This window comes from Diaphorina citri, unplaced genomic scaffold, assembly GCF_000475195.1.
Source record: "Diaphorina citri unplaced genomic scaffold, Diaci psyllid genome assembly version 1.1 scaffold2092, whole genome shotgun sequence".
NCBI lineage: Eukaryota > Metazoa > Arthropoda > Insecta > Hemiptera > Psyllidae > Diaphorina > Diaphorina citri.
This window is the reverse complement of record NW_007379517.1, coordinates 1-23356: the sequence shown is the minus strand read 5'-3', so window position 1 is coordinate 23356 and position 23356 is coordinate 1. Positions and strand designations below refer to the sequence as shown.

At 37.7% G+C, this 23356-nt stretch overlaps 1 protein-coding gene and 1 long non-coding RNA gene across 2 annotated transcripts; both read left to right on the top strand.

Moving 5' to 3' along the window:
* The first annotated feature begins 256 nt into the window (after positions 1 to 256).
* LOC103518156 (calcium-binding mitochondrial carrier protein Aralar1-like) lies at positions 257 to 22267 on the top strand. The gene is made up of 12 exons (XM_026830030.1): positions 257 to 665; positions 3628 to 3684; positions 6179 to 6235; positions 9492 to 9634; positions 10980 to 11095; positions 13025 to 13216; positions 15991 to 16063; positions 19278 to 19403; positions 19600 to 19690; positions 20335 to 20403; positions 21226 to 21312; positions 22088 to 22267. Exons 1-12 carry the CDS (start codon positions 615 to 617, stop codon positions 22250 to 22252), a joined length of 1227 nt encoding a protein of 408 aa, XP_026685831.1. The 5' UTR covers positions 257 to 614; the 3' UTR covers positions 22253 to 22267.
* Positions 6460 to 6969, top strand: LOC113471125. Its single transcript, XR_003393946.1, has 2 exons — positions 6460 to 6519; positions 6853 to 6969. It is a non-coding gene; the product is annotated as an uncharacterized LOC113471125 (long non-coding RNA).
* Positions 22268 to 23356: the final 1089 nt, after the last annotated feature.

Genomic DNA, 23356 nt, shown 5'->3' with positions numbered 1-23356 from the left:
CGTACATTCCCTACAGCTATCACCTGGCAACACTGCTTCGGCGAATGCGCATTCGCGGTAGTTCGTAGTTTGAACGCAAGAGCGAGCTCGTATTTGTTTTCATTTTTCAAAAATTGCCGAGCCGCCGCCAATCCCTTATCTACACAAGTTCACATTTACACATTCGTAGTTTGAACGCAAGAGCGAGCTCGTATTTGTTTTCATTTTTCAAAAATTGCCGAGCCGCCGCCAATCCCTTATCTACACAAGTTAAGTTCACATTTACACAATTTGGATTTTTGAAAGCTTTTTATCTCAAAATAATTTTTTATCAGTACTCTCCAGAGTTTTCTTTTCTCTCAGTGCTATCAGGGATTTGGAATGTCTAGGGAATACATTTACATTTATTAAAATCAATCTGTGATTACTTAAAAGTGTTTGAAAGTGTGCATTCATTACCACTCTTCTGTGCCTTCACTAATCAAAATTTCATTGTTCATTCCCATAAAACACTTGTATTTTTTTTTTTTTTTCAAAGACTTCCTGTGATAAAATTCAAAGGTGCTTTAATAAATTCAACAATCAAAATATCATATCCAGTTTTATCCTCTTGGTTAATCAACCGTGTTTATATTATGAATCACAGTTATTTCCAAAAGTTTGTTCCACTAGCCCAATGCCAAGATGTAAGTATGTATGAACATTTTTTTAGAGGGAACTGTAACTGCTATGGTCTTATCGTTCCGAAATCGAAGAGAGAAGGAAGACAGGATAGGAGAAAGCCAGCCGTTCAGAGAACAAACATTATCCCATCAGGATAAAATCCACCCTGGGCAGGAATTGAACCCGTGGCCTAGCACTTACAAGGCAGACACGCTACCAACTAAGCTAACTAGGCTGGCTTGTATGAACATTGAATAGAGTGCCCAAATTCCTTGCATATTAAAGTGTGTTATTTCAATATTTGCCAATAACTATCATGTAAATTAAGTACATAGGTTTCATGGATTTTTAAACATACTCCATATTAAATATTTTTTTAAAAAACTCAGCCATATTCCTAAAAGGGATGGTGTTGTATGTGAGAAGAGTTTGTGGTGGGAATTTTGCATTTACAACCATCTCTTTCAGGACAGATGAGGCTGGGCTATTTTTAGTTTGATAATCAAGTTACTTGGAGCTACTTTCATCACTCATATCCATAATACTTTAAGCATTTAGTTGTCTAATCCATATACAAACATCCAATGCACATCAATGCAACAAAAAAATCCAATGCATAAAAAAGAGGGTCTTGGTCTACAAATGACACTGCACTCAGGACAGATGAGGCTGGGCTATTTTTAGTTTGATAATCAAGTTACTTGGAGCTACTTTCATCACTCATATCCACAATACTTTAAGCATTTAGTTGTCTAATCCATCTACAAACATCCAATGCACATCAATGCAACAAAAAAATCCAATGCATAAAAATGAGGGTCTTGGTCTACAAATGACACTGCACTCCCTACTTACTTAGGTATAAAGCCAAAGGTAAGAAGGCTATAAATGCTGTGAATTGTCAAACGCAAGGTTATTAAATAAATGAATAACTTTGTTGGCTTTGATTTTATGTAGGCCTGTATCAATACTGAAGTGTCTGAAGTATACCCTTTAGGTTTAGGGGCTGGTCTGCCTTACGTATAACCCTAAGGGGCTAGTCTGCGTTAAATATAATCTTTAGGGGCTGGTTTATCTGAAGTATAAACTTTAGGGGTTGGTCTGATACACAGAGGGAGGGTAGAGCTGAACTCGGTTCAAGACTTAAAACCTCTGAAGAATTTTTAGAGTAGAATACCTACGAGTAGGTATGCCTCGTTTATCTTGCTGAGGTCAGCTCCCATGGCGTAGTGGTCACTGCACTCGCCTCTATAATTACCTATGTACATAGATATAGTCTGCTTCTAATAGACCCGGGTTCGATTCCCGGCGGGGTCAAGAGATTTGTATCATGCAAATGATTGATTCCGTGACTGGCTGTTGCGGGGCCCACTCAGCCTCGTGAGGAAAATGAGTAGCTATGACATATAAATGCGCATAGCGACCGGTGCCAGCATGGTAGGTAAACATTGGATTTTAGGATTATTGGGATATTGGGAAAACCCTACAATGCTGCAGTGAGCACCAAAGTTGTGCCATAATAACACAAAGAAACTGCATTTTTATCTTGCTGAGAAAAGACTGGGATGCCTCTTTTCCCAAGTAGTCCAAAAAGGACAGCAAGGACTTAGTATTGTGTAGGGGCAGGAACTTTCGTAAGACCCAGGTTCGATTCCCAGCGATGTCCGCAGGTTTTAAAATTTTTCCTGGAAATCCGAATTTGTTATCTGGATATTCTTAAACATTTGTAGCTATACTCACTTACCCACATCTAAGTACATTTGCAAAAGAATACCCACGTGACTATATATTGACGATTATTAAGCGAAGGCCCTAATCCAAAATCTGCTGATTTTCCCCTGAAAACAATGACACTCCATTCATTTATGTTTTTTTTTTTTTTTTTTTTGTTTTGTCTAAACTTGCTGTTTTTCCCCTAAAAAAAAGACCCCCCCTTTATTTTTTTTTTTTTTTTTTTTTTTTGCTTTGTCTGATATAACTCTGATAATAAATTGCAGACTAATATCGTATTTTTTATGTTTTTCTTTAGTTATTATTCTGTCTTTCTTACGTTTTCATTTATTTATTGTTTTTCTTCTTTTTGCCTGATAATTCTTCAGTTATTATTTTTCTTTCTTACGTTTTAACTTATTTATTGTTATTCGTTTTGTCTGATAACTCTGATAAGATATTTAATTGCTCACCAATATCGTAGGTACAACGTCAGAGCGATTGTTGTTCGCTCATATGAGTTGACCACGGCAACTCATTTAGTGTTGGAGAAGTCATCACTAAAAGCAAACTGCGTGCGACCTTGAGTTTTTTTTGTCAATTTTCAGTCGACTCGTGAATTTTTTTCTTGTTTTGTTAATTTTAGTCCACTCGTGGTCTTTGCCATCTTTGCTAGTTTGCTAATCAGTAGAGAGAGTAGAGACTAGAGAAGTGTATAGGTTTGTTCTGGTGTCCCAATAAAAATTAGCTCAACTGCCCGGAAAGTGTTCCTATATTATTTATTTTCGCTGCGTGTATTTAAATATTTTCTTTTAACTTAAATACGTCATTTTGCGTACCTACCTACTAACTTACCTATTTAATTACTTATTTTAATTGCGTCTGCTTAAATACCTTACTGTCACCTAATAATTACGAACTTACCTACCTAAGTACCTAAGTATGTATAATAATGTAATTATTAATTATTTTTAACAGACAGCACATTCTCAGAATTATCTGAAGAACTTGTTCATAAATACGGGTGTTAACTTCTATAAAAGCAAACCGGTATAAGTCGGAATTTGCCATCTTACTGCTAAATTTTAAAGTATCTATTTGTGTCTTGTCGAATCTAAAATTTTTATAAAAGCAAGCAAGTGAAATTAACATTCTCAGAACGATCTGAAGAACTTCTTCATAAATACGGGTGTTAACTTCTACAAAAGCGAGTCGGTATAGCACACGGCTTTTGCACTTTTTAATTGGGTGCTTCCTCTTGTCATCATGTTACAGAGCTCTGTGTTCAAAGAACGTGCCACCACTCAACAGCTGAGAGACATTTTCAATCAGGTAAGTAAGTGGGGAGGGGGATTGATTGATTCTAATATTTTATCTTTACACCGTATAGGTTCCCTAGGCACTGTAATAGAAAGTACCGCGAAAGATTTCCCCTGGCAGATTTTCATCATTAGAGAAGCCAAAAAGTTTGTACTAAAGTTGAGTCACATAAAATAGTAAAGGGACCAGGGCGCCTTCAAAATTGAAAAAAGGGGGCCGGCGCGAAAGTTTGGGAACCGCTGATCTAAAAGCTGTGAATTGTCAAACGCAAGGTTATTAAATAAATGAATAACTTTGTTGGCTTTGATTTTATGTAGGCCTGTATCAATACTGAAGTGTATACCCTTTAGGTTTAGGGGCTGGTCCGCCTTACGTATAACCCTAAGGGGCTAGTCTGCGTTAAGTATACTCTTTAGGGGCTGGTTTATCTGAAGTATAAACTGTCTGATAGCTGATACACTGAGGGTAGAGCTGAACTCGGGTCAAGACTTTAAACCTCTGAAGAATTATTAGAGTAGAATACCTACGAGTAGGTAAGTATGCCTCGTTTATCTTGCTGAGGTCAGCTCCCATGGCATAGTGGTCACTGCACTCGCCTTGCACGCGGGAGGCCCGGGTTCGATTCGCGGCGGGGTCATGAAATTGTATCATGCAAATAATTGATTCCGTGACTGGCTGTTGCGGGGCCCCGCGACCGGTGCCAGCATGGTAGGTAAACATTGGACTTTCTCGTGAGGAAAATGAGTAGCTATGACATATAAATGCGCATAGCGACCGGTGCCAGCATGGTAGGTAAACATTGGAGTGGTGAAGGGTCAAGAAATTTGTATAATGCAAATAATTGATTCCGTGACTGGCTGTTGCGGGGCCCCATTGGACTTTTAGGATATTGAGATATTGGGAAAATCCTACAATGCTGCAGTGAGCACCAAAGTTGTGACATAATAACACAAAGAAACTGCATTTTTATCTTGCTGAGAAAAGACTGGGATGCCTCTTTTCCTAAGTAGTCCAAAAAGGACAGCAAGGACTTAGTATTGTGTAGGGGCAGGAACTTTCGTAAGACCCAGGTTCGATTCCCAGCGATGTCCGCAGGTTTTAAATTTTTTCCTGGAAATCCGAATTTGTTATCTGGATATTGTTAACCATTTGTAGCTACTTACTTACCCACATCTTTAAGTACATTTGCAAAAGAAAACCCACGTGACTAAATTGTCGACCATTAAGCGAGGGCCCTAATCCAAAATCTGCTGATTTTCCCTTTAAAACAGTGACACTCCATTCATTTATGTTTTTTTGCTTTTATTATTTTTTGTCTGATAACTCTGATAATTGCAGACTAATATCGTATTTTTTATGTTATTCTGTCTTTCTTACGTTTTCATTTATTTATTTATTGTTTTTCTTCTTTTTGCCTGATAATTCTTCAGTTATTATTTTTCTTTCTTGCGTTTTAACTTATTTATTGTTATTCGTTTTGTCTGATAACTCTGATAAGATATTTAATTGCTCACCAATATCGTAGGTACAACGTCAGAGCGATTGTTGTTCGTTCATATGAGTTGACCACGGCAACTCATTTAGTGTTGGAGAAGTCATCACTGAAAGCGAAAGCAAACTGCGTGCGACCTTGAGTTTTTTTGTCAATTTTCAGTCGACTCGTGATTTTTTTTTTTCTTTTTTTTTTGTTAATTTTAGTCCACTCGTGGTCTTTGCCATCTTTGCTAATCAGTAGAGTGAGTAGGGACTAGAGAAGTGTGTAGGTTTGTTGTTCTGGTGTCGGTGTCCCAATAAAAATTAGCTCAACTGCCCGGAAAGTGTTCCTTTAATACCTAATTAATTTTAGGCGTGTTATTTAAATATTTAAACTTAAATATTGACTTGCTGTTGACTTCGGTGGCGCGTTGATTTAAATATTTTATTTTCAATACCTATTAGATTAGCTAAATACTTTTTTTTACCTGTCTCTGCTTGTAACTTTTTGTCACCTAATAATTACGTACCTATACGTACCTTTACTTATATATGTGCTTATAATAATGTAATTATTAAGTGTTTTAACAGACAATTTCGAATATAATCTAGTGTATTTGATATCAATAACTAATCTTGACGTACGTCACACTATCGCTCTCCTAAATTTAAAATTTTCATTGTACCTACCTATCGTTATTTTCTCTCTTGGCGTTTTTGTGCCAACCCTTTAATTAGTTCCAAAAGTATTAAGACTTTTTTCATCCGGTTGTGAATAACACGTGAACATTTGTTTCTCATATCACTATTACGTATAAGTCCATAAGAAGTTAGAATCTGCCATCTTACTGCCAAATTTGAAAGGATTATCTCTTTGTGTCTTGTCGAATCCCCAGAACATTCTCAGAACGATCTGAAGAACTTCTTCAATAATTCTCTACGGCGAAAAATAAAATTCTACAAAAGCGAGTCGGTATAGCACACTGCTTTTGCACTTTTTAATTGGGTGCTTCCTCTTGTCATCATGTTACAGAGCTCTGTGTTCAAAGAACGTGCCACCACTCAACAGCTGAGAGACATTTTCAATCAGGTAAGTGGGGAGGGGGATTGATTGATTCTAATATTTTATCTTTACACCGTATAGGTTCCCTAGGCACTGTAATGGAAAGTACCGCAAAAGATTTCCAGTGGGCCGCAAGGTCCCCTGGCAGATTTTCATGATTAGAGGAGCCAAAAAGTTTGTACTAAAGTTGAGTCACATAAAATAGTAAAGGGACCAGGGCGCCTTCAAAATTGAAAAAAAAGGGGCTACTAACACCTGATGTTAGAGATAATCTAGTGGCTGCTGCCGCGGGAGGTAGTGGAGGATATCGGGTAAGCCATAAGCCCCTGCCCTTATTTGACATAGATATACCTGTTTGCCCCGTTACAGTTAGTAATAAATACATTAAATTATTGAAATAGCTTCAATAACCTGAAGTACTGCCCTGCCCTGAAATAATGTCCAATATATCTGGTTCCAAGGCCCTAATGTGAAGAGGAAGAGGTTGAGTTTTAGTGGGTCTGGATGTTGTCCTGGTATTCAGACATCAATCCAACACTCCCCAGGTTTTAGCAATGGGCGGCTCAAGAAGATTTCCCTCTCTAAATAATAAAAAAAAAACTTCAATGAAATAAAATAAATATCTTTGCACTCTGTGATCCCAGGTGAGTTTCCCGTACATGATGGCATTCACATCCCTACTGAGTAACATGGAGTTGGTGAAGCGAGTCTATTTGAATACAACCGGGGATGATAAGGACAAGGAAGTTACCAAAGGTGAGTCAAAGGGTTAAACCTAAAATAAGATCGAATATTAAGAAAAGTAAGTCAAAGGGTTAAACATAGAATTATAATATCTAAGACTAAGAAAAGTAAATCAAAGGGTTAAACAAAAAGTATATCTACCCATTTTGAAAACTGTGAAGTAAAGGCCCCGTGGATGCAGTATTTAAGTATTAGATTCCTAACCAAGGGAACTGTGGTTATTTATACTCTTAAATTATCATTCCCCACCCCTGTTAAATTATCATTCCTCGCAAATACTTTCATTGGTTGGGTTACGGTAATTTTGAGATACGTTCAATTTTGAAACACCAACTTTAATGATCTCAAATAAATTGGTAAACACTTACCCTAGTGGGATGAAAAAAGATTGGAGAATTAATGTTGAACAGGCTTGGGAACATTACTTGAAGAAAAGAAAAATCTGTTGTGACGCAGTGGAAATTTTATCCTCAATATAATTTGAGAATTTGACCACAATAATAGTAGTAGCCTACTGCTGTAGTAAAGGGACTTTTCAGTCCTATGCGAGCAGTATAAATCCCTGTCGCGTATAATATCTCTAGTAGCGCGGTCAAACTTTCTTGACTTGGCGGGGCGGAGCGCTACCGCGCTCCTTAATAAGCACTATTATTATTATTATAATACGCCTCGATAAATTTTATGACTTGGCTTGGACTTGAACCACCAACCTCCAGTTCCAAAGTCCACTGCCCTTGTGTAATATGTCTCCTTGTTTGTGTTCTTTGACCACAATATTAGTAGTAGCCTACTGCTGGAGTAAAGGGACTTTTCAGTCCTATGCGAGCAGTATAAATAAGCACTATTATTATAATACACCTCGATAAATTTTATGACTTGACCTGGACTTGAACCACCAACCTCCAGTTCCAAAGTCCACTGCCCTTGTGTAATATGTCTCCTTGTTTGTGTTACAGAGGAGTTTCTCTATTCAGCTCAAATGATGTCTCAGATCACACCGCTAGAAGTGGACATCCTGTTTATACTCTGCCATCTAATCTATCAGCGAGGGTAAGCACAGTAAGCAGCTATATTAGTGTTTTTATTACTGTTATTTTCAAGCAAATACTTTCATTGGTTGGGTTACGGTAATTTTGAGACACGTTCAATTTTGAGACACCAACTTTGATGATCTCAAAACACCGCTAGAAGTGGACATCCTGTTTATACTCTGCCATCTAATCTATCAGCGAGGGTAAGCACAGTAAGCAGCTATATTAGTGTTTTCATTACTGTTATTTTCAAGCAAATACTTTCATTGGTTGGGTTACGGTAATTTTGAGACACCAACTTTAATGATCTCAAATGAATTGATTGCTTACCTTATTTTATATTGATGACTAGGGAACAAAGAACCCTAAAATAATAACTGAAATGGAATGTTTATGACCTACAGAAGTACCTAGTCTTGTGAAAGATTCTGCTTGTGTAGTCCAAAACCATGTCATTTGGGACCATGGAACAACAAATATTTCTAATTTCCAATTCTAATTCTTTCCTCTTGAACTTTTTTTTCCTTGTTGCATGAAAAATATTTAACATGTATACATGTCATTAGGTATGTAATTTATGTGTATTACCTATATCTTATACCTATGAGGTTAAATAGAAGGGACTGGACCATCAGTCTAAGGCTAAGGTCTTATCGTAGTTATCGCCCTAAATCTAATCCAATTTGCTGGAGTACAAGTAACATGAGAAGAACGCAGCCTATGGAATAAATTAAATTTAAATAATTAGGATGAAAAAAAAAGTGAAGAGTAAAAGTTATTTTCATATTTAGATACTGAAAAAAAAGAGAAGAAAAAAAAAAAAAAATGTCCCTCCACACCAACCTAATGGCTCTTTTATCTAATTAAAGTGCGTCAACAGTCAACATCAATAACATTAATTAATTGATTTGGGAACTAATTTAACTAGACCTAATCTAATTAACTAATTGTCCTAGGACATTAGTTCTGTGTGGAGTCCCGGTATCACAAAACGTTAGAGTTCGAACATTATGATGAAATATGATATATGATACCTTGATAACTCCAGTATATTAGGTAGGTTAGGTACCTATGGTAATGGAGTGCCAACTAAATGAGTAAATAAACACTCCACAACTCACATTCGTACCGTCAAACTTGGATTACTGAGAACGTAAGACAGCGAGTATTGTTTCTCAATAAAGTTATAGTTACTCAATAAAATAAAAAAAAAAAAAATGTAAGGAAAAAAAAAGGTGTGACAGAAGGAACTGTATCAACGGAGGTCTTATCGTCCCGAAATGGAAGGATGAAGAGGGACGGGATTGGATAAAGCCAGCCGTTCCGAGAACGAACGCGCGACCTAGCGTTTAGAAAGTTTAGATTGGCGCTTCGAACTCTTGACGTTCGCGCGCCTCCCCCGGCACGCTTGATGTTAAATACACCAGTTCTGGACCACGCCGTCTCTATTATACCATGACATGACGTTAAAGCCATATTAAACAAATCATTTTTCTCTCCATTTTCAGTTTGCCGATGTAGAAAAGGAGGGTGAGAAGTATCTATCATTTTCAGCGTTCGTTCAAAACTATTTGGGTCTCCTGAAGGATGAGAATGCCAACAAGGACTCTATCAATCTCATCGCAGGCATTGTAGACACCAGCAAAGATGGGTGAGTGAGAGAAAAGGTTAAATAAAAGATTTGATAGAGGGAGCTATGATATGATGTCCTAAAGCCCCATTCCCACGAAAAAGAAACCTGGAAAAGTCATGGAATTTATCACCCGGTCAAAAATTAAAAATGTTCAAATTAAATATCAAGTTTTTCCGAAAAACGGCCTGCGGCGCATTCCCCCTCATATTCCTTGACGTTCTGCATATTGCATATTTTATTGAAATGAAGGGGTAACCTTACTGTTTTTTAAGTACCTCCGTCCCCTAATTTCCTGGAACATTCATGGAAAATCGTCTGGAAAAGTCATGGAATTTCATTCCGGGAAAAGCGTATAAACCCTGTTTAAACTGATCTTTATAAACTAACTTTTGTTTTCTCCGCTGTGTGGCAGGCCTATTTCATTTTCAGTGTTCCATTAATTAACCCTTGTTTTTTCCTCTGTGTGTTTAGACTTATTTTATTTTCAGAATTAACCTTTGTATCTTCGCTGTGTGGCAGGCCTATTCCATTTTCAGTGTTCCATTAATTAACCCTTGTTTTTTCCTCTGTGTGTTTAGACTTATTTTATTTTCAGAATTAACCTTTGTATCTTCGCTGTGTGGCAGGCCTATTCCATTTTCAGTGTTCCATTAATTAACCCTTGTTTTTTCCTCTGTGTGTTTAGACTTATTTTATTTTCAGAATTAACCTTTGTATCTTCGCTGTGTGGCAGGCCTATTCCATTTTCAGTGTTCCATTAATTAACCCTTGTTTTTTCCTCTGTGTGTTTAGACTTATTTTATTTTCAGAATTAACCTTTGTATCTTCGCTGTGTGGCAGGCCTATTCCATTTTCAGTGTTCCATTAATTAACCCTTGTTTTTTCCTCTGTGTGTTTAGACTTATTTTATTTTCAGAATTAACCTTTGTATCTTCGCTGTGTGGCAGGCCTATTCCATTTTCAGTGTTCCATTAATTAACCCTTGTTTTTTCCTCTGTGTGTTTAGACTTATTTTGTAAATGTAAATGCAGTTTCTTTGTGTTATTATGTCACAACTTTGGTGCTCACTGCAGCATTGTAGGATTTTTCCAATATCTCAATAATCCTAAAATCCAATGTTTACCTACCATGCTGGCACCGGTCGCTATGCGCATTATATTACATAGCTACTCATTTTCCTCACGAGGCTGAGTGGGCCCCGCAACAGCCAGTAACGGTAATCAATCATTTGCATGATACAAATTTCTTGACCCCGCCGGGAATTGAACCCGGGTCTCCCGCGTGCAAGGCGAGCGCAGTGACCACTACGCCATGGGAGCTGAATTCCATTAATTAACCTTTGTATCTTCGCTGTGTGTTGCAGGCTTATTTCATTTTCAGAATTCCAGGCATTCGAAGGTCTTCTATGTTTACCGGACGCTCTGTATCAAACTGCATTCCACTTGTTCGATGTCTCTGGCAATGGAGTTATCTCCTACAGTAAGTGTCCTTTAGTCCTTTATTTTCCAGTAAACCAATGAAAAAAAAACCCTCTATCGGCCCTATCCCATCAGCAATAGAAAGTTGAATGCGCCAGTTTCCAACTGTTAACCAACTTTGGTGGTGTTATGGTTAAAGCGCTCGTCTGATAATCAGGTGGGCGTGGGTTTAATTCCGGTTGAGGTTAGAATTGTATCCTCAGCGTTGTATGAGAAATTGACCATAATAATAGTGGTAGCCTACTGCTGGGGTATAGGCCTATCTGAGGAGTGTAACTTTTATCAAAGCGCTCGTCTGATAATCAGGTGGGCGTGGGTTTAATTCCGGTTGAGGTTAGAATTGTATCCTCAGCGTTGTATGAGAAATTGACCACAGTAATAGTGGTAGCCTACTGCTGGGGCATAGGCCTATCTGAGGAGTGTAACTTTTATCAGGGGGGTCTATTCTGATATTATTTACAGATTTTCGCTCTGTCTCTGTATGGATCATAGTTCTCCTTACTATCCATAATATCCATATACGTACAGTATGCCACTGTCTCTCTTAGTAGCTAAGTACTAAGTATAGGTGTGATGTCTATAGCATAAATGGTCTGCATGCCAAATGGACCTGAGCCAACTGTGCCATGACTGAACTGCTTACCAAATTACCAATACCAATATTAATCTATAGCTTAACTCAAGATATCATAATTTGGTACAGACTGTTTTTTGAAGAACAATAGAGGTCTTTTCCTACCGAAATGGAAGAAAGAAGAAGGACAGGATTAGAGGAAACCTTATTGGGAAAGAACCTTATCTGTTTAAAGTTAAATAATAAATAAATAAGTTCGCCCCGGGCGGGAATTGAACCCGCGACCCAGCGCTTCCAAGGTGCACTACTCAATCTGACTAGGTTGTCAAAACGCGCACCTTGTAAGCGATTATTTTCGCCAGTGTAGACGGGCACAAATACCTCATTATTACTCATTAACCTCAAATTGAAGACTGAATGAGATTGATTGATTAGAAACAATCGAGTTCCACCTTTGTTTAACACGTTGAGCGCCACAAACCCACATGGTGGCTATTCTCATTCTCCAATTTTAACTCTCAATCCGGAGGTGCTGGGTTTGAATCCTGGCCACGGCGAAAATTTCCCGCCCATTTTTCCGTTCGAAATCGAAAAGACCGTTTCAAATAGAGAGACAAAAAAAAAATGACTTCGCTTCTCTTATTACTTATTAGTGAATACCTGCATAAATATAAATAACAAATAACTCGAAATAACTCGCATAGCGCTCAATCAATTCGACTCAAAATCTAATTACTTACCGACCTAAGTAGTTTTAAGAGAAGAGAGTGTGACAGTAGACCCTGACATCTTGTACTTTTATACTGATTAGGGTAAAAGAACTTGAGTACTCAGCTAGCTAAGTATGTTTACCGGACGCTCTGTATCAAACTGCATTCCACTTGTTCGATGTCTCTGGCAATGGAGTTATCTCCTACAGTAAGTGTCCTTTAGACCTTTATTTTTCCAGTAAACCAATAAAAAAAACCCTCTATCGGCCCTATCCCATCAGCAATAGAAAGTTGAATGCGCCAGTTTCCAACTGTTAACCAACTTTGGTGGTGTTATGGCGCTCGTCTGATAATCAGGTGGGCGTGGGTTTAATTCCGGTTGAGGTTAGAATTGTATCCTCAGCGTTGTATAAGAAATTGACCACAATAATAGTGGTAGCCTACTGCTGGGGTATAGGCCTATCTGAGGAGTGTAACTTTTATCAGGGGGGGTCTATTCTGATATTATTTACACATTTTCGCTCTGTCTCTGTATGGATCATAGTTCTCCCTACTATCCATATACGTACAGTATGCCACTCTCTTAAATGATAGACATAAATGTATTTCCTCACTTAACACCTCCCAATTCTGTCTGTCCCCACAGAGGACTTCGAAACAGTTATCAAGCGTACTCAACTATGCACGTTCATGGACTTGAATTCATCATTCATGAAACTCTACTTTGGGGAAGATAAGAGTCGAAAGATCAACTATGTAGAATTCTCCCAATTTCTGCACGACTTTCATGAGGAATGTGGAATTGAGGCGTTCAGAAAATTCGACAAGAAGGGGACAGGTGAGTTGGTTTCATGTCTTTTTTTAATGTCTTTGTGACAACAGGTTTTATTTATTTATTTTTAAGAGATTTGATAGAGGAAACTGTAACAACGGATGTATCTCATCGCCCTGAAAGCGGAAATGACAGGATAGGAGAAAGCCAGCCGTTCCGAGAACGGACCTTCTCTGTTTTAGTATAAAGTTCGCCCGGGAATCGAACCAGCGACCTCGTGCTTACAAGGTAAACGCGCTGTCCTCCAAGCGTTTTTCTCTCCATTTTCAGTTTGCCGATGTAGAAAAGGAGGGTGAGAAGTATCTATCATTTTCAGCGTTCGTTCAAAACTATTTGGGTCTCCTGAAGGATGAGAATGCCAACAAGGACTCTATCAATCTCATCGCAGGCATTGTAGACACCAGCAAAGATGGGTGAGTGAGAGAAAAGGTTAAATAAAAGATTTGATAGAGGGAGCTATGTTATGATGTCCTAAAGCCCCATTCCCACGAAAAAGAAACCTGGAAAAGTCATGGAATTTATCACCTGGTCAAAAATTAAAAATGTTCAAATTAAATATCAAGTTTTTCCGAAAAACGGCCTGCGGCGCATTACCCCTCATATTCCTTGACGTTCTGCATATTGCATATTTTATTGAAATGAAGGGGTAACCTTACTGTTTTTTAAGTACCTCCGCCCCCTAATTTCCTGGAAAATTCATGGAAAATCGTCTGGAAAAGTCATGGAATTTCATTCCGGGAAATGGGTATAAACTCTGTTTAAACTGATCTTTATAAACTAACTTTTGTTTTCTCCGCTGTGTGGCAGGCCTATTTCATTTTCAGTGTTCCATTAATTAACCCTTGTTTTTTCCTCTGTGTGTTTAGACTTATTTTATTTTCAGAATTAACCTTTGTATCTTCGCTGTGTGGCAGGCCTATTCTCAATCTCATCGCAGGCATTGTAGACACCAGCAAAGATGGGTGAGTGAGAGAAAAGGTTAAATAAAAGATTTGATAGAGGGAGCTATGATATGATGTCCTAAAGCCCCATTCCCACGAAAAAGAAACCTGGAAAAGTCATGGAATTTATCACCCGGTCAAAAATTAAAAATGTTCAAATTAAATATCAAGTTTTTCCGAAAAACGGCCTGCGGCGCATTCCCCCTCATATTCCTTGACGTTCTGCATATTGCATATTTTATTGAAATGAAGGGGTAACCTTACTGTTTTTTAAGTACCTCCGTCCCCTAATTTCCTGGAACATTCATGGAAAATCGTCTGGAAAAGTCATGGAATTTCATTCCGGGAAAAGCGTATAAACCCTGTTTAAACTGATCTTTATAAACTAACTTTTGTTTTCTCCGCTGTGTGTTGCAGGCCTACCTATTCCATTTTCAGAGTTCCATTAATTAACCCTTGTTTCTTCCTCTGTGTGTTTAGACTTATTTCATTTTCAGAATTCCATTAATTAACCTTTGTATCTTCGCTGTGTGTTGCAGGCTTATTTCATTTTCAGAATTCCAGGCATTCGAAGGTCTTCTATGTTTACCGGACGCTCTGTATCAAACTGCATTCCACTTGTTCGATGTCTCTGGCAATGGAGTTATCTCCTACAGTAAGTGTCCTTTAGTCCTTTATTTTCCAGTAAACCAATGAAAAAAAAACCCTCTATCGGCCCTATCCCATCAGCAATAGAAAGTTGAATGCGCCAGTTTCCAACTGTTAACCAACTTTGGTGGTGTTATGGCGCTCGTCTGATAATCAGGTGGGCGTGGGTTTAATTCCGGTTGAGGTTAGAATTGTATCCTCAGCGTTGTATAAGAAATTGACCACAATAATAGTGGTAGCCTACTGCTGGGGTATAGGCCTATCTGAGGAGTGTAACTTTTATCAGGGGGGGTCTATTCTGATATTATTTACACATTTTCGCTCTGTCTCTGTATGGATCATAGTTCTCCCTACTATCCATATACGTACAGTATGCCACTCTCTTAAATGATAGACATAAATGTATTTCCTCACTTAACACCTCCCAATTCTGTCTGTCCCCACAGAGGACTTCGAAACAGTTATCAAGCGTACTCAACTATGCACGTTCATGGACTTGAATTCATCATTCATGAAACTCTACTTTGGGGAAGATAAGAGTCGAAAGATCAACTATGTAGAATTCTCCCAATTTCTGCACGACTTTCATGAGGAATGTGGAATTGAGGCGTTCAGAAAATTCGACAAGAAGGGGACAGGTGAGTTGGTTTTATGTCTTTTTTTAATGTCTTTGTGACAACAGGTTTTATTTATTTATTTTTAAGAGATTTGATAGAGGAAACTGTAACAACGGATGTATCTCATCGCCCTGAAAGCGGAAATGACAGGATAGGAGAAAGCCAGCCGTTCCGAGAACGGACCTTCTCTGTTTAGTATAAAGTTCGCCCGGGAATCGAACCAGCGACCTCGTGCTTACAAGGTAAACGCGCTGTCCTCCAAGCTAAGTAGGTTGACCATTTTTATTCTCTGAACGAAGTGAGGTCAACATTTTAGCTCGACAGTTTTGCATTTGGTTTGGAAGTGTGAATGCTTGTAACGCTATAACTTGCGATTGTTTAGTCAGATTTTGATGAAATTTGGTACATGAGTCTGAGTGAGATCTACCGTTCACAAAACTACTCGTGTAGTTTATATTATGGTTGTCAGGTATAAATTATTTTATGTACCTGCATTTATTATGTATTTTTTTCTTTTTAGACCACTTTCTATGTTTACCTCCTAACAAACCAAAATACATATTTTCGGTTCCAGGTTATATTTCTGCCCTGGACTTTGAAGAAATCATGAAGATGGCTCGAGGACATTTACTAACCCCTGATGTTAGGCTGTTGCGGGGCCCACTCAGCCTCGTGAGGAAAATGAGTAGCTATGACATATAAATGCGCATAGCGACCGGTGCCAGCATGCTAGGTAAACATTGAATTGTAGGATTATTGAGATATTGGGAAAATCCTACAATGCTGCAGTGAGCACCAAAGTTGTGACATAATAACACAAAGAAACTGCATTTACATTACATTACAAATACTGCATCCACAGGCCTTTACTTCACAGTTTTCAAAATGGGTAGATATACTTTTAAGGTTTAACCCTTTGACTTTCTTTTCTTTATCTCGGATCTTATTTTACGTTTAACCCTTTGACTTAGTTTTCTTAGTCTTAGATATTATAATTCTATGTTTAACCCTTTGACTTACTTTTCTTAATATTCGATCTTATTTTAGGTTTAACCCTTTGACTCACCTTTGGTAACTTCCTTGTCCTTATCGTCCCCGGTTGTATTCAAATACACTCTCTTCACCAACTCCATGTTACTCAGTAAGGATGTGAATGCCATCATGTAGGGGAAACTCACCTGGGATCACAGAGTGCAAAGATATTTATTTTATTTCACTGAAGTTTTTTTTATTATTACTATTATTTAGAGAGGGAAATCTTCTTAAGCCGCCAATTGCAAAAACCTTTACAATGAGGAGTGTTGGATTGATGTCTGAATACCAGGACAACATCCAGACCCACTAAAACTCAACCTCTTCCTCTTCACATTAGGGCCTTGGAACCAGATATATTGGACGTTATTTCAGGGCAGGGCAGTACTTCAGGTTATTGAAGCTATGTATTTCAATAATTCAATGTATTTATTACTAACTGTAACGGAGCAAACAGGTATATCTATGTCAAATAAGGGCAGGGGCTTATGGCTGTATCTTCTTACATCAATGATGATAAAAAAATAATAATAAAAAAAAAAAATCTTACCTACACTTTAGTCGGATTGATATGTAGCCATAGGCACATACGAGTATGTATTGAATGGACAAAGTAAAATTTTTTACACTTGTTTGTGTATAATATCATTTTATTTCACTAAATTTGTTCTCGTTATATGTATATCTTAAACTATGTCTTGTTCTTGGTTTGTTTCTTGTGGTATCGTTTGTTTGGTTCGGGGGAAGGTAGAAATAATTTTCACCAGAACTCTTCTTCGTCTTCTTCTGAGTCGACTGAATTTCCATCCAAATTCGGGTACGTTATATCCGGCACCCTTTTTGTTTTGTCAATCATTTTCCCCCTTTGCTGATTGCCACCAGAACTCTTCTTCGTCTTCTTCTGAGTCGACTGAATTTCCATCCAAATTCGGGTACGTTATATCCGGCACCCTTTTTGTTTTGTCATTCCATTAATTTCCCTAATTTTGCTAATTGCCTAAAAACCTTTCGAGGGGTGATTAAGCATTGATCAATGTTCAGTCTTGTGCCAAATCTAAAGCCGTTACGATGTGCTGATTAATTGATTGGTGAAGTGAAGGCCCGGTTGTGTAGTAAATATTAATTAGTGACTGATAAAATGCACCATGGTCTTGTCTGTGTAAGTTATGCCGTGTGTTGCATCACTCGACCAAAATCTAAGTTCTTTATAAGAATGAAAAAATCTGTTGTGAACATCACACGACTTTCCCTATCATATTGAATGATGCTTAATTGAGTGTTCTTTTACCCTAACTTTTACAATATCTCTAACCGTTTTGTCGCTATAGCTAATAACCGCCAAAAAAGGTCGAAATCTGTCCAAAGCGGTCAAAATACCGCCAAGGGCGCAGCAACCATCTCAACCAAACGTTTTGTGTTGCATCCTTGTCACATTTGTGAACTACATACCAAATTTCAAGTCTCTAGCTTATCCCGTTTCTCAACCAAACGTTTTTTGTGTTGCATCCTTGTCACATTTGTGAACTACATACCAAATTTCAAGTCTCTAGCTCTTACCGTTCTCGAGATATTTTGTTTACAGACAGACAGGCACACATACAGACAGACAAACACACACGGACCAATGGCTGAAACTTTGGATTTAGGCTCTAGGGACCTCAAAACGTGTTTCGTCACTAAAATCTGACCATCGAAATTTTGACCCGATTACATTACTTTCCTTCCTATAGGATAAGGAAAGTAAAAAGGACTTAATTTCTTAAAGCTCAGTTAAAAAGAAGAAGAAAAAAGTTTTTTTTCCAAGAGGTTTGATAGTTAATAGAGTTAAGAACGGACCTTATCTGTTGTGTGTGGATAAAGTCCGCTCCGACGCGGGCATTGAACCCGTGACCTAGCGCTTACAAGGCAGGCGCGCTAACCTCCCAGCTAATCAAATGGATCATCGGGGGCTTTACTGTGAGGTAGAGTTCTTAGAATTACCTGTATATTTTTTCAATTAATATTGGTTGGGCTGAAAAGCTCAGTGTTTCTTGCACTCTTGTTAAGTTTTAAACCCCTCTACACTGATTTATACCACACGTCACATATATTTTATTACCTTTTTTTCGGCATTTATGGAAATGGAAGAGATTGTAGTGAGAAAGTCTAGTTCTTTTTTGCACCGAAAACGCTAGCAGCATTTTCTCGCTGAATTATTACTTTTTTTTATTGTTATTTATTTATTATTTTTTTTTTTTCTTAAAATTTGTCGATCTTCGTAAGCTATTCTCTCGCCAGTAGATGTAACCCATTTTTATTTTGCAAGAATTGCAAGCTATATTTTGATTTACTATCAGATCACTTTAACTTTAAACTTTAAATTTAAAAGTTTTACCTAAACATGAATTTTCATTGCTATGAATTCTCACGCGGTGCCCACACTGACCTATTTAGTTATTTAGTATTAATTAGTTATGAACATTTGTACAATAAAATCTAATTAATCTACATTCTACTCTATAATCTGCATATTGAGCTAAAATCAATATTTTAACCATGTAGAACACAATTCTGATACTTGTTTCAAATTGCATTTACCCATTCAACTTTCTCTACCATTAGTCCAATCTCTGTGCTCTGGTTTTTACTCCTAAAAATATTATTTTAACCTTTCATTTCTTTATTATTTAAAAAATAAAAAAAATATGAAATACTCCGAGCCAATTTAGCTAAACCTTTTGAGAGAGAGAGAGAGAGAAAAAAAAAAAAAATCGATGATACACTCTTTTTTCGAAACATTGCGCGGTCTATATGATCACATTTTCCTAACACCATTATCTTGATTTGCAGGAAACTCCTCTACTCTGATCTACAAGCCATCGCGCCTGAGCAATACACCAAACATATCAGCCAGCACATCACCGAGATACACTACGTAAATGTAAGTAAATACCTAGAATATATGCGTAAATTTAAGTAAATATCTAGAATATATAATACGTAAATGTAAGTAAATACCTAGAATAAATACGTAAATGTAAGTAAATACCTATAATCTTCTTCTTTTTCTTCGCCTTTTCCCGTGTACAGACGGGGTCGGCGTTTTTTGTCAGCCTCTCAATGCGCGGTCTATATGATCACATTTTCCTAACACCATTATCTTGATTTGCAGGAAACTCCTCTACTCTGATCTACAAGCCATCGCGCCTGAACAATACACCAAACATATCAGCCAGCACATCACTGAGATACACTACGTAAATGTAAGTAAATATCTAGAATATATACGTAAATGTAAGTAAATACCTAGAATATATACTAAATGTAAGTAAATACCTAGAATATATACGTAAATGTAAGTAAATGCTGATCTACAAGCCATCGCGCCTGAACAATACACCAAACATATCAGCCAGCACATCACTGAGATACACTACGTAAATGTAAGTAAATACCTAGAATATATACGTAAATGTAAGTAAATATCTAGAATATATACGTAAATGTAAGTAAATACCTAGAATATATACGTAAATGTAAGTAAATAAGGGAACTGTAACTGCCGAGATGGTCTTATCGTCCCGAAATCTAAGAACGAACATTATCCGTTCAGGATAAAATCCGCCCCGGGCGGGAATCGACCCGCGACCCTGCGCTTACAAGGCAGATGCGCTACCAACCAAGTTAACTAGGCTGGCCATCTTTAATTGTATATCCTAAGTCTGTGAGGAGTTTTCTTTCTCTTCGTTTTTAATGTGTTTTCTTTTGTTTTTCATGTGTTTTCTTTCGTTTTTCATGTGTTTTCTTTTGTTTTTCATGTGTTTTCTTTCGTTTTTCATGTGTTTTCTTTCGTTTTTCATGTGTTTTCTATCTCTTGTTTTCCTTCAAAACGCGTTTTCTCTTCCAGGTGATTCGACATGAAGGCGTGTTTGGTTTGTACCGAGGGATCCTGCCCCAGCTCATAGGTGTGGCCCCGGTAGAATATATACGTAAATGTAAGTAAATACCTATAATCTTCTTCTTTTTCTTCGCCTTTTCCCGTGTACAGACGGGGTCGGCGTTTTTCGTCAGCCTCTCAACGAGCCCTAGGTGATTGCTTTGAGCTGACATTTGGTTTTGGCTACAAATTTTACAAGTGGATACCCTTCGCACTCAACCTTTGCTATTTCTTTAGCAAGGGAAATACAGGCTGGTAACCCCCAATGGTAATTTTTGGTAATTTATTTATTGTTCCATAATTAAGGAGCGCGGTAGCGCTCCGCCCCGCCAAGTCAAGAAAGTTTGACCGCGCTACTAGAGATATTATACGCGACAGGGATACAATTACAAATATTGCTTAGCATTTGGTTTTGGCTACAAATTTTACGAGTGGATGCCCTTCGCACTCAACCTTTGCTATTTCTTTAGCAAGGGAAATTCAGGCTGGTACACCCCCAATGGTAATTTTTGGTAATTTATTTATTGTTCCATAATACAAATATTGCTTAGAACAAATTGGTGTACTCCCTCTTTAAAGTCCCCCAGCCAGACTAAGCTGGTCTACTCCCTGTTTAACGTCATTTAATTTAATTGCCTAGTCAATGAGAGAATGTCCAATTAATTTAGTGAGTCAATGAGAGAATTTTCAGTTATTTCAATGAGTCATTCGCACCTGTCTTTTCACAGTGGATTCGGTCCTCAATGTACCATTTATTGACCGAATCTCTTATCACCCCAATGCTATTATGTTGCTGGCGAAACAAGGCCAGCCTTTTCATTCAAACGCGAAGTAAAAATTGAACGGGGTGTTTTCAAGAAGGGTTATGTGAATGATCTGGTTCGGGATAAACTATCGGGTAGTGACGGGAAGATCAGTATTTTGAGCGAAGTTATTGCTGGAGGATGTGTGAGTGTATATCTTTCCTATAGTTTCTTGGAGGGTTTCAGCAGTCATTATACATATATATAAGTTCTGTGGATCAACTTGATAAGGAGAACCAAAAAGGCAGATATATTTTGCAGAACTTCAAAGAACTCTTTAAAGTTCTGCAAAATATATCTGCCTTTTTGGTTCTCCTTATCAAGTTTCCTATAGTTAGTTAAACAGACAAACAAACGAACTGACAGCCAGACTTATGAACAAAATAACTGACGAGCAACAGACAGTCGTAGCAATGAAACAACAGCTAAATTAGACTCTTGTGGTCCGTGTCGGAGTATGGTGCTCATCAGATGGGCGATTAGAGACACAGTACTTCCCATTTAGGTGCTGGGTCAACACGAGAACACCAGGAAGTAACCCTTTGAATTATTTGCAATCGAAAAAATTTGGACCGATTGCAATACTTTCTCATAACCTTGTATAGGTTCCCTATACGTAAGGGTAATAGAAAGTAAAGAGAGTTCAATTTTTTGTCGATGGTGGGCATCGAGCCCAAGACCTTCTGCATTTCAAGCAAGGATCGAAAAAATTTGGACCGATTGCAATACTTTCTCATTACCTTGTATAGGTTCCCTATACGTAAGGGTAATAGAAAGTAAAAAGAGTTCAATTTTTTGTCGATGGTGGGCATCGAGCCCAAGACCTTCTGCATTTCAAGCAAGCACGTTACCACTGGGCTAACCGTGTTTATATTTATCTTTACATTTCTAAAGTCTCGATTGGTTTTCACTTTTTGCAGGCGGGGTTCTCACAAGTGATGTTCACAAATCCGCTGGAAATCGTCAAGATTCGACTGCAAGTCGCTGGAGAAGTAGTGGCCGCCCCTGCCACCAAAATAAGTGCCTGGAGTATTGTTAAGGAGTTGGGCTTTATGGGACTGTATAAGGTAAATTATCAACAATAATTTATTTAAAAATAATAATAACTTGCATATTTCCAAGTTTTTTTTTTCTATTCCTTCTGGTAAAGCTAGATCTTTGAAATTCCTTCTGGCTTTCTCCTGTCCTCTCTTAGATTTCGGAATGATAAGGCCTCCGTTGTTAGTTCCGTTCCCTTTACAATGTCCCTCGAAAAAAAAAAAAAAAAAAAAAAAAAAAATCCCAAGGCTTTCGATTTGACCCATCACAAGTTCAGGATATCAAAATTGAGATTACTATTTTTTATTGTATAGTAAAAAGCAGAGTTTTAACTTTCCAATTTTAAATTGATTTAATTAATTTCGAATGTTACCACTTGAAATTTTATTTGTTTAATTTTTTTCTAATCAGTCCATTTTAATTTCTTCTTGTCAATAGGTATGATTTTTTTTCCTCCAAATTCACATAAGCCGTTCTAATGATTCAATGCTGTCCAAATTTTCTATGATTTAATATGAAAACAAATTTTAATCTACATTGAAACTGCTTGGATTTAGTTTTTAGTTTAATTAGTGATCGGGCTGAGATTAAGCTTGGTTTGAGTTTAACCTATGAATTAAACACAGTTTGATTACCCAGCCTAGTTAGCTTAGTTGGTAGTCCCTCTGCCTAATTACTTGTAGTAATAATTGTAGTTTGTAGTAGAGCGATGAAATTTTGTTTGTTTTCCCGGTATGGTCCAAGGACGTGACTGTTTATATTTTTAGCTAAATCGCCTTTAGGAGTACTCCTTTATACTTACAAAGGCAGTGAGAGCAATCTGTTCGTCTAACGTGAGGCGGTCTACATCGTGAGCATAGTTCATGAGGATGTGCTCTCTTCTATCCTGATGTAGGAGAAGTATGACATCATCCTTGAGAGCAGCAGCGGTCAGGATGTTGAGGGTTCGAACCCGGACCTCGGACGGAAAAGAGGTTTCGTTGAGAAGAAAGCCTGCGAGGAAGAGGAAAGAGATATATATATATTTTTTTAAATTCTATTTATTGTTTCTTTATAAATTTTCGTCAATGAACGATTTCTTCAGGTATGCTCTCTTCTATGGCAACGGAAGGCAATGAACGATTTCTTGATCCCGAGAGCAAGGTAAACCT

Excerpts from the sequence above, each read along its gene's own strand:
- LOC103518156 (XM_026830030.1), top strand. The coding sequence starts at position 615 with ATGAATCACAGTTATTTCCAAAAGTTTGTTCCACTAGCCCAATGCCAA. Across the intron at positions 19,404-19,599 it reads GAATATATGCGTAAATTTAA|GAAACTCCTCTACTCTGATC; the intron begins GTAAATATCTAG and ends CTTGATTTGCAG. Across the intron at positions 21,313-22,087 it reads AAGTTATTGCTGGAGGATGT|GCGGGGTTCTCACAAGTGAT; the intron begins GTGAGTGTATAT and ends CACTTTTTGCAG.